Source organism: Saccostrea cucullata, unplaced genomic scaffold, assembly GCF_032062105.1.
Source record: "Saccostrea cucullata isolate Sc308-1 unplaced genomic scaffold, CSIRO_AGI_Scuc_v1 ctg10461, whole genome shotgun sequence".
In the NCBI taxonomy this organism is placed as follows: domain Eukaryota; kingdom Metazoa; phylum Mollusca; class Bivalvia; order Ostreida; family Ostreidae; genus Saccostrea; species Saccostrea cuccullata.
This window is the reverse complement of record NW_026930882.1, coordinates 27,774-39,648: the sequence shown is the minus strand read 5'-3', so window position 1 is coordinate 39,648 and position 11,875 is coordinate 27,774. Positions and strand designations below refer to the sequence as shown.

At 31.0% G+C, this 11,875-nt stretch overlaps 1 protein-coding gene across 1 annotated transcript; it reads left to right on the top strand.

Moving 5' to 3' along the window:
- The first annotated feature begins 956 nt into the window (after positions 1-956).
- LOC134230433 (perlucin-like) lies at positions 957-3,125 on the top strand. The gene is made up of 2 exons (XM_062712260.1): positions 957-1,038; positions 2,866-3,125. The coding sequence occupies exons 1-2, from the start codon at positions 957-959 to the stop codon at positions 3,123-3,125; spliced, it is 342 nt and encodes a 113-aa protein (XP_062568244.1).
- Positions 3,126-11,875: the final 8,750 nt, after the last annotated feature.

The following is an 11,875-nucleotide window of genomic DNA, read 5'->3' as shown; positions in this document are numbered from 1 at the left end:
AATTAAAATTTTTGATGACAGTAAAATCAACATGTTCAAATAAAATTCTCTTCGTATTTTGTAATAATTATAAAAACTGTGTTATTTCCTTAGAAATTATATAATAATTGAACTTTTTAATTTAAAAAAGTAAAATATAATCTTTGATGATTGAAATTCCCAATTTTTAAACAGAATTTGAAGAAAAAATGTCTGTCCGATACGTATTGGAAGTTATTTTTCGATACGATATTTTTCTTGAATATCGATACGTATCGATATATCGATATATTGATACAGCCCTAGATATAACTTTGATTTTCTTTTATATTACTTCACATAAAGTAGTTGGCATTTTGCAACACATACTCAGAATCACTATAAATCACTACTTTTAATTAAAATTGAATTGTATTATCTCTAGTGAAATTATTATATTTTTTATAATATCAACACTGTATTTATTATCACCATTATTAATAATAGATATTATTTCCTTATTCATAAAACAATTGTTTTTGTTCTTCTATGTACATGTATATATTTTTGTAAAACTTTGTAAATGTTGTATGGCTATTAAGATTTTATGTATGGGAGAGAACTATCTAAGTGTTAGGAACTTGTGCCCAATCCTTTTGACATATTGTCAATAAAATATGTTCAAAAACACTATGACGCTCATTAAATAGGTCAATTCTGCCTCCTTTACGGACACTTTTATGCTTATTTATTTTAGCATGTTAAGTTCATTTTTAGGACGAAAAGGCAACGCATCAGACATTATTCAGAAAAACATCTTTTCGTACAAAAATTAATCATCTCCGTCAGAAACATCAACTTAAACTTATCGTCTCAGGCCACGGTCAAGAATCCGCTATAGAATCGATAATGGGAGACTGAGGGTCGTACATTTGACCGTAGTTTATGACGATGTTTGTACTTGCTCCTCCTCATTTGTGTAAAGAAAAGGCAAAACAATGAATAATGTCAGCCTTACTGACGATTCAGAAAAGTCATCAACATCACAACACGTTTTTGTTGACTCCCCATGCGCTTACGGTAAATGTCGTGAATTAATCATTTACTTAAAGAATCAACAAATGAATGCAAATCAAATTGTCTTAACTAATTTTGAATTGGGAGTAATCGTTTGAAATTCTTTGTAACATTAAAAAATGTATATCCATCATCTTTTGCAGTACAAAATTAAGTCAATCTGATATCAGGCAGAAGAACGACTTTCTGCGCAGTTGTGCGAAATTTCGAATTAGGTCTGTCGTCCTTTACATTATTTAATGATATTTTCATTTTTGATTATATTTTCTTATATATCCTTTGGTATATAACGTTTGATAATATGACGCCAAATATTAAAGATATTCAGTGACATTACAGTGTACTTTTGGTTCAATCCTCGTATTTATTCTATGTGATATAATCACCTCCGGTACAATTAATTTTCCGTGAAAGTAGATACAAGTATTTGTTTTGATCAAAGATTTAAACATACATAGGGTGGTCAAAAAGTTCGCGAACATATTGAGTAACTTCCAAAAATAATATTTTTTTCAGTGTTCATTATTTTTAATTAATTTTTTTTATTTTATTTTATTTTATTTTTAATTCAAGTATTTCCTAGCTGTAACTTCGTGGTCTTCCGTAAGAAACTGGTTATCAAAGGAGACATCTAGTCTCCAGCCTGCTTTCGCTGGGGCTACAAAACACATGGTATATTTAACCATCTCCCTCCCTTCACTAAAACAACCAATCCAATTAAAAGTCAAAATAAAAAGCTATTTTAGGGATTTAATAATAATAAAATTGTTAAGCTATTCAACCATATTTCTAGCTGTATCTTTGCAATGTTTTAAAACAAATTGCCTAACAATGGACACATCTCTTCCCCAGCTTGCTTTTGTAAGGGGTACAAAACAAACCTAATGTTTAACTATCTCCGTTCCTTCACTTAAACAATCAAAATAATTTATGATTTAACATCGGGAAAGTCTATTGTTTTCATAAACCTTGTACAAATTATAATTATCAGCTACTTTAAAAGAATTTCAAAATATATGTTAAATTTTACAGCTGTTCGTTGCTGGAGTAAGACAGTGACAACCATTTTTCGTTACGAGTAACCTATATATTGACATTATTTTCACATTGTGATGTCTCAAAGATAGAGAAAATCATTACTTTTCATAAGCTATTTATAGAGCATGAGTATGACTATAGTATCAGTTTTATCGAAGATGTGACATTACTTTTGGATCAGCCCTCGTACGTCTGTCTCTGTTTTAGCTGAGAGTACGCGGTTTTTCTCTGATTATCTGATTTTAATTGAATTTAGTGAATGTTCAACAATGAAGATAGAATACAGTTATTCATACAAAAAAAACCCACCTTCCTTTTTTAAATATTAGTTTAATTTAAAAAAATGATTAACATTTTTTCCGACATTATGGCGCATATAAGCATTTAAACCAATTGCTTAAAAATGACATTTATCATCTCGTGTAAGTTAAGTTTTGCCTCGTGATCATAAAATCATACGTGATTTATACACTGTACAATCTCATCTATTATCATGAATTTGCATAAGAAATGCTTATGTCTTAAAGTATTCAAACGACTATGCACCGTATACATTGTCATTGTCATCAAAGTGAATTTGAAAATCTGATTTGCTCAGCTGTTTTAACATCATTCGTACATTGTATGTTATTTTTAGTCGACTGTCCCAATTGGTTTGTTATTTTAGTAGACTGTCCTTCTTGGTTTGTTATTTCTAGTAAACTGTCCCAATTTGTTTGTTATTTTTAGTAGAGTGCCCTTATCAGTTTATTATTTTTAGTAGACTGCCCTTATTGTTTTTTTTATTTTTAGTTGACTGTCCCAATTGGTGGGATTGCTGTGAGACCTGGAATGGAGCAACTGATATTGATAACGAAGGCAATTTTACCTGGAATCACCGAACAGCAGTGGATTTTACAAACTGGAACGAAGATCAACCAGATAATTTCCTGGAGGAGTCATCTGGGGATGAAGATGGGCAACATTGTGCTGCATTTTGCCGGAACGGATTCTGGGATGATAATGAATGTTCAAAAAAGAAGACTTTTATCTGTGAGAAAGAGCATACATGACCGATAGTTATAACCTGGAATTTGCGACATCTTCAACCAATTTTAATATTATTTGAAAAATTCAGTTTTCATGACAAGACTGAAAACCTATTGCATCGTTATGTTAAATTTATGTTGGTGACTATATTGTTTCAAGTTTATAGTATTTAAACCATCAGTTTGCAAATAATATACTGGGATCAATCTTAAAATGAAGTAAAAATAAAAGTAATTAACTCTTTGTCCCTTGCGCTGACTGTGAGGTAATAATAGCATTACATTTATTACTTTTTGATGACGTTATCCTTTTCCCCGCAGCACACTTGTGATTACGTGCGAAAAAAAAAGTGTTTTTGAAGATGAATAATTTCACATGTACGTTGCAAATGTTGCCGTATATGTCGCCCTAGTATTTATGGAACCATCTGTAAAATGAATTTAAGTATTTTGATGATGAATTAATCCTCTTCATTTTGTTTAAATGATTCTTTTATGTGAAGTTTTACAAACTTAATTAATTATCTATTAGCATAGAATAATACAAGTAATTTATTATAAATTTTAAATCTGTATGTATATTTATGTCATGGAGACAAGTTTACGAACCAAATTTTCATTAAAGAAATGAAAACATAAAAAGGGTTATTTCTTTAGATTTAGAGAATATAATATTTTGGTATAAATTGATAAACATTGTATGGACTAATTAATGGCGACTTAAGTATGATGGGAAGTTAGCAATGCTGTTGATATTTAAGACAGACGATATCATGTTTTATTTCCACTTACCAAAAATATAAACAAAACGAAATTTACCTATTTATACATGTATGATTTTAAGAATTTATTCTTATATCATCTTATTTTCATTACTTTTCTGTTCTAGAATAAATTTAAAATCACTTTATTCTAATATTGGTTTTTAGCCAATCATTTCACTTCTAGTTTTAGCCCTTGAAATAAGCAATCAGTTCCTCATCATCTCACAAAATTTTGTGTTTATCCAGTAATAATCTTATGGTACAACCTCAATTGATTTTACATTGCATATACCACATAAATATAATGCACATTACTTCAAACCATGCAATATAGACATACAGTTCCCCTTGTTTAACCTAGGAAATTTTAAAAACAATTTTTCTTGCATTATCATATCATCTTCAGGTTTTTTTTCAATGCTTCTATTTATAATTCACGGCTGTACTGAAGTAATCCTAAGATCCTTAACATTACGTACAACTTACAGAAGCGTCATAACGTTTATTATAATTTATAGAGGCGAATGCAAAGAATCAGGTCTAGAACCATTGGTGTTAAATACAGCTAAATATACATTGTAACAAGGTTCCTTTTAGCCTTGATATCAAAAGTACCGGTCAGGGTAGCCTAGTGGTAGAGCGTTCGCTTCGTGAACGGGAAACCCGGGTTCGATTCTCGTTCGCGGCGCCGCGTCAAACCTAAGAAGTAAACAAAGGTAGTGACTATTCCTTCGCCAAGCGCTCGGCACTAGAAGTGAAAGTCACGGGTCTTTCGGATATGACCTTAAACACGTAGGTCCCGTGTCATGGTAGGCGCTGGCACGCGAAAGAACCCTCACTGCTCAATGGCCCTGAGTGCCGAGTATAGGTCTAAATTTGAAGCCCTTCACCGGCATACGGAGACATCTCCATATGAGTGAAAAATTCTCAAGAGGTTAAATGATATACAATCAATCAATCAATGATATCAAAAGTTAATTTAAACTATGCCTTAAATCTCCTCAAATTATTTTCCTTAAAGATCTATAATTGTAAGATACTATACAATTTTTTTTATGTCGTAACAAATAAGTAATTAGAGATTAGATTATTCTCGAAAATAATGTTTTAGAAATATCAGTTGAAAACAACCCCTAGCTGCATTAGAAAATACAAAAAAACGTTTTAAATGTATTCACAGACTTCGGACTGCCTTAGCACGGAGAGGAACAGGAAATACCCGCGGTATTTAGTTAATGCAAATGCAAATGTGCCAAAAAAGGTATTCCACAGAACACTAGTAATTAATACAAATGCATTCAATGTTCATTTTTCTTAAACTAATTATAAATCACGATTTAATGACCCTTCAAAAACATTAAAAATTGGTCTAATTAAACTCTTGCAAGTATTACTAATGAAATAAGGAGGACCTAATAGACCCAATTTCAATTTCGATGATGTATTGATCCACGATCATGCAAACGAAGAGAATGACCAATTAAGTTTTCAAATAAACCTATATAATATTGGAGCATTTTAATAACTGTTTCATAACCCAAAAGGTGAAAATGGGGTTCTGATGTACTTGTATACTGTACTTTTAAATGCAAACATAATTAGTTAGGGCATAAAACATTAGAGTGTGTGTGCATTATGATTAATAAATTAGAAGATGGATTATTTTCATTAAATAGTATTGTTGAGGGATTATTATGAAATCGATGAAACATTGCGTAATATTGCATTTGGCTAGCACTCTGTATCACTGCTATACATTTCAATCTCGCTGATTTATTTCTTTTTTTAATTTAAATACAAGGGGTTCGAATTCGAAAAAGACATACTGGGATTGTTAAAATAGTTTGCAGACAAGGTTTGTCATTAGAGAGCTATTTGCATGAAAGTACAATTTTGAAATAACAACTGTGTGTGTATTCTAATTAATATGCAAGGGTCTGGTGTTTTTTTCGATGCTGTATATCGTATTAGCAGAATTATTAGCAAGGATTTAGTTTTGGAAATAAATGAAAATAAGTAATTGCGTATAAGTGAAAAATCTTGAACTTTGATTTTTAAATCAAAGTAATGAAAGGACTTATACGATTTGATGGTTGTCAAAGATTAGCTAATTGGAATTGTTTTAGTGATACAAAAAATGAAAGTCTTTTCTAGTTGGGGGCGACATACGCTATCGCTTGCAATAGCAGACTCGCTTGGTATAATTTTCGTTGCTTTAAATATCCGCTTAAAACTTCAAATTTTGACATGAACTCGGCACTTAATAAGGCTTTGAGCAGCGAGGAATTTTTCACTTTTCCATCATTTGTGACAGAGGACCTCCGGTAGTGACATTCGAAGAACCGGTCTTCACGTTGCAAAGTGGATTTTTAGCCTCAGCTTACTTTAGAAGTTTAAAACTCTTACGATACAAAAGAAATAACTTTGTCAGAAAGATTATATTTCAATTGCTGAACAGAAAAATGTCTTCATATTCCAGAATATCTTATTATTATCCTCATTGCTTATGGTAATTTTACCTTTAAATGCCAGACGTACAATACACTCGAGTGTGTCTCTTGTGATAATGTCTTATTTGTAAACGTTAGTTAAAACAAAATGCATAAAAAGATCATATTTTACAAATACCTTTCGCTGCCCTCTTTTGACCAACTGGTTTAAAATGAGCAAACTTATCACCTACATGCAAAGCAATAAATATAAAACTTTTCAACTTTCTGAGTGAACTCTAAAATATATAAAAAGACAAAATGTTGATACTTTTCCTTTTTAATGTTTTTTTAAGGAAATTTTTGTAAATAATATTTTCAAAAAGTGTAATATTATCCTTATATTTTTTAGCGTTTTATTCACAATTTGTCAAACAGCAATCAGATGAATATTTTGGTAATGTCATTGCTGAATGCCAAGATTAATTCGATGTCCCTTTGATAATTCCTTTCACAAACTCCTTTTGTGTGTCTATCGCCGCCTCAGAATCACCGCTTACTGCTTCCACAGCTGATCGCATTTGGGAAACGACTGGACATTGTTTGGAAAATTCATCCTGTGTCCTTTGAGCCCCCTCAAGGTCGCCTCCGATAGCTTGGCAAAGAGACTTCACTTGAGATACTACTGGCACTGCGTTTTCGTTACCCATTTTCTAAAACATAACGAAAGTATACGATTTACTACTTTAGTACCCCCTTTTTCAGTTTTATGTTTTTATGTGTAAATATCCGGATTTCAACGTTTTGGCATGATCTGAGTATCACTGAAAAATAGATAATTAATCTTGAATCGAATCCATTACATCAAAATTGATACTGTTTAAAATTTTAATGTGTATCATGCAACTATTATGTAAGTTATCTAGATAGAATATAAAATTTTCTTGCACCTTTCTCATATCGAATCAAGTTTATATTAGAAAAAAATATTTCTTACCTTATGCAACAAGTCCTTAAATATAAAGAAAATATTCAATAAATACTGACTGATTCTCTGTTTAAAACTTTTACTTAAAACGCCAACTTTTATACAACTTTCTTCTTGGAACTTTGCCACCGTTTTGTTTTCATTGTTTTGGTTTCTCTTTCTAGAAACAAATGAAACCGAAAGTGTGTGAAAAGGATAACACAAAGCATAATACCGAAAGAGATATTTGCGACTTGTTTTTCTATGTTCTCAAGGTTCTATATTATTTTCGAATAAATCTGACATTTATAATGGTGGAAATTATCCATTTATTCTACCTTTAAAGCAAGAACGCTTAACTGAATGAAGTTGTTCGTAGCTTTTTTTATTTATTTTGTTTTCCTTTAAAAAAAAATCAAACAGTACAAGGCTAGGCTCTGTTAATGTTCTTATCTATAATAGTCAATGAATTTTATTTCGTTATTCAACAGAAACAAACAAGCAACTGATGTTAAAAAATTGTTTATAAGAAAACACGCCACTAAGGATGAATATTCTATGATCCACCAAGAAGCTGTTAAACGCAATCCGCATAAACAATTGTGTTACTCAGATAGAGTGTGCAGTGTTACTGATGAAAGAATGAAGATTGGACGGTATGATTTTGAATATGAAATGTTTCTTTTTTAAAAATTAATATACAAGTTTAATGAGTTTGATTATATTAATTTCTTAATTTTTGCGTTCTAATAAAACAGTGAATCTTATCCATTGTTATCTGCGCAGGGTTTTGAAGTGTATGTATGCCCGTCGATAAAAATCAATTCATTTTCTGAAATTTGTTTATGAAACCCCAGTCCAATTATGTTTTTATTTTCTAAAATTGGTCAATGCAGTCAATCAGAAAAAGTTTTTTAAAAAGGTAGTAAAGAAAGAAGTGTTTATTTATAGAGCAGTGACTAATATCTTTTTACATAAACATGAATATACCCGAAGGTACAGCTGCATAAGAAAAACAGAAATGTTATTTTGCAATGATTAATTAAATGCATTTGTTTTGTAAATAAACTCAGGAAGAGCAGTTTTTCATTATTTCTGTAAAACAATTAAATTTCAGATTCAGGATATCGCATAACGTAGCCATCATTTGATTGAACAACATTTCCTAGCTTATTTTGTTTCAGTTCGGAAAAGCATTATCATCTGTGATTATTTTACTTTCATCACTGTTATTTTTTTTATTCCTAACATTCCGACATTCACATAGTAACAAGGTCAGATGCAAGTGTGCATATACTATGCACGCTTTGACGAGGCAGTGCAGTTTTCCATCATTCTATAAATAGAAGTTGTCTTATCAGCTTAAATAATTTGACCGTGTTATATTGGCAGTAAAGAATACCTTCACTCTCACAAATATATTACTTATTTTCTTTAAAAGCTTGTCTGGCATGAGAAAACTGTTTCCGTGATATGTAATTTTGAAAAAAAAAATATCAAGCGTCATCATCAAGAATCATTTGAGGATGGGAACTGATCTTATTTGAAAATCGCAACTTGAGACACATGAATCGTTTATACTGTTGGTTGTTGAGTTACGATTCGGTGCATTCTCCGCGCTGAGAAAAGAGTCCTGAACACCAGGCCATAGCTTACGCTATGAAAACCTGCTTAAAAGTCTGCAATCAATTACTATCTACAGAATGGTACTGAATTAAGTAGGATTTTAGACTTTTTGAGTAATATTTCAAGAAAAAAATCGTATTCAAAATGAAAAAAAAATTCATAAATTTCCTCTTCATCTACATGTTTTAACTTTTCGTGGATATACATTTTGTCATATTATTAAAATATTCTCTTTTCAAACTTGATTTATTTTGGATAATAACATGGTTATTTTGTTATTTTAATCTCCACCAATAACTTGACACAGATACTTCAAATGAGAAGAAAACTGCATCGAAATTTCGTAATCTATTTCCAAAAAAAGTGTATAGATTCCAAATTTTTGATATAAGATTTCTTAATTCTTACACTCTCCCCCAAATGCCCCCATTTCAGAACTTTTTGTCAATAAATTATTATGGAATTCCAACATTGCTGCAGGAGAGGAAAAAAATCAATAAATGTCATTTACCGAAATGGACGTCCGCTGTATTAAAATCGATATCCTTTGCATGTAATACACTCTACATTTAAATCGTGTAGATAATTTCCTAGTTACAATAAAACATATTTTGTATTTTTACCCATTTCATATCAACACTTGTTGAAGAAAAATAAAATAAAACTCTTTTCCCTTTTTCCAAACATTCTTGATGTGAATTAAAAAAAATAAGAAAATGATGTATCCACGCTTACAACTCTTACAAGTACAAGATGTGACAAACGCTACTTTTAGATAAAATGTTCCCTGACCTGTTCCCATAAAAACATGAGATGGAATTTTCCAGAAAAACAATTTCTTTGCTTCAGTGTTTTGGTTTGTCTTTCCTTTTTTTAAACATGAAACTGAAAAGAAGTTGAGAAGTGGATCAGACATATGATGCTGTATTACACGTGCTTCTCTCCAGTGGTGATATGTTACAGATAAGAAGGTAAAAAAAAAAAACAGATATCCAACGGCATGAATATTTATGTAAAGAAGATAATTTTACAAACCACTTTTTATAAAAAAAAAAAAAGCAAAACATCAATTTATCTACTTTCATTACGTAACATTATTTTTTTTTCTTTCCATTCAAAGAATATAATATTTTGGTATTAACTGATAGGCATTGTATGGATTTAAATCATGGTGAAAACAAACTTAATGACATATGCACTTTAGTATGAGGGAAAGTTGACAATGCTGTAAATATTTAAGAAAGGCGATTTACATTTCCATATACAAAAAAAAAATTAGCCATGGGCATTAGACAAACTAACCAAGTGCGGAGTTAAGTTAAATATGGCTGCCTCTTCCTAAATTGTGCATTTTATAGCTAAGAAATCAGGGCTTTATTGTTAGGGTGGGGCTATATTTTACAGTGAAAATGTATTTCTTTCTTTGAATATCTTCTTATCAGCTCCTGTGTATCAAATAAACTTAAAAGTACATCGCTTAGTTAAATGAGGCTTCCTTTTCAACTATTGTGTATTCCTTGCCTCCAGGATCGAATCATGGGTTCTGGTGTTAGGGCAAACTTCTATTGATTATATAGTGAAAATGCATTATTTCTTTTTAAAATCTTAAATTCTTATCTGCTCATGGGCATTAAATAATCTAATCAAGTGTATAGATATGTTAAATAAGGCTACCTCTTTCAAAATTGGGAATTTCATAGCCCTGCGGCCGGTGTCAAGGGTTCTGGTGTTAGGATGGGGCTCTATTGGTTATATAGTAAAAATGCATAAATTCTTTAAAAAATTTTTGTGCTCCTGGGTATTAAACAAGTGAACTATGTACATAGTTATGATGAAGAAGGGTGCCTTTTTAGATTTCTGAATTTCGGGCACCTGGGTAAGTGCTTCTTGTGTTAGGGCGGGTCTCTAATGTTTATATCGTGAAAATGCATGGATTCTTTGAAAATCTTTTTCCTTGCTCGTGAGTACTATTTCAATGATCTAAGTACATATTAAAAAAACTGCCTCTTTCAAAATAGTTAATAGACCCCCGAGTCAGTGTACTTGGAGGGATGGGATAAATAGTCCGAAAATAAATTTATGCTTTGAAATATGCAATTTGGTATTAATCAACAATTAATGATGAAATAAAATTTATGATAAAATTTCCAAAACTTTCAGGTATGTGGCCCCAAGTAGGGTGATTCCTGCAGGATGGGGTGCACAACTGGTTATAAAAGGCAAATGCATTTTCTCTTTGATACTCTGATCTCCCTCTAGATATCAAGTAACCAAAGTAAGCATGCTAAATGTATAGATGTGATAAGCAATGGTGCCTCTTTCAAAATTGTGAATTTCATGGCCTCTGCTAAAAAACATGAATCAAATTCAATCGTTTGAAAGTTGTTATATGATACTCAAGTAACCTATAAGGCGTGCGGGCCTTATTATTGTATCTAAACAATACAAGCCATTCTTCTAATTATAATTCAAGGCTTTACTAAAGCAATCCTAAGATCCTCAACATTCTCTGTCATTATTTCATTATACAAATAACTTACGCTGAAGTTTCATAATGTATGTTTTAGTTTGATAAGGCAAACTATAACATCAGGTCTAGAGCCATTGGCATTAAATACAGCTAAACATTGTAACATGGTTCCCTTTAGCCTTCGTATCAAAAGTTGATTTGGACTATGCCTTAAATTTCCTCAAATAATTTTCCTCAAAGATCTGAAATTGTAGGATGCTATACAAGTTAAATTTTCTAATATAATAAAACAAATCGGCAATAAAAGGTTTGATCATTCTTGTAATATATTCTCATTTTTAGAAATATAAATTGAAAACAACACCTAACTGCATAAGACCTTTTCAATAAATTTATGACTTCGGGCTGCCTTAATGCGGATTGGAATAAACACTAAGTCAATCCTTATGACAGTATCTCAAAAAAAGTATTCATGAGAACACTAGTAATTAATACACATGCATTCAAAGTGCATTTTT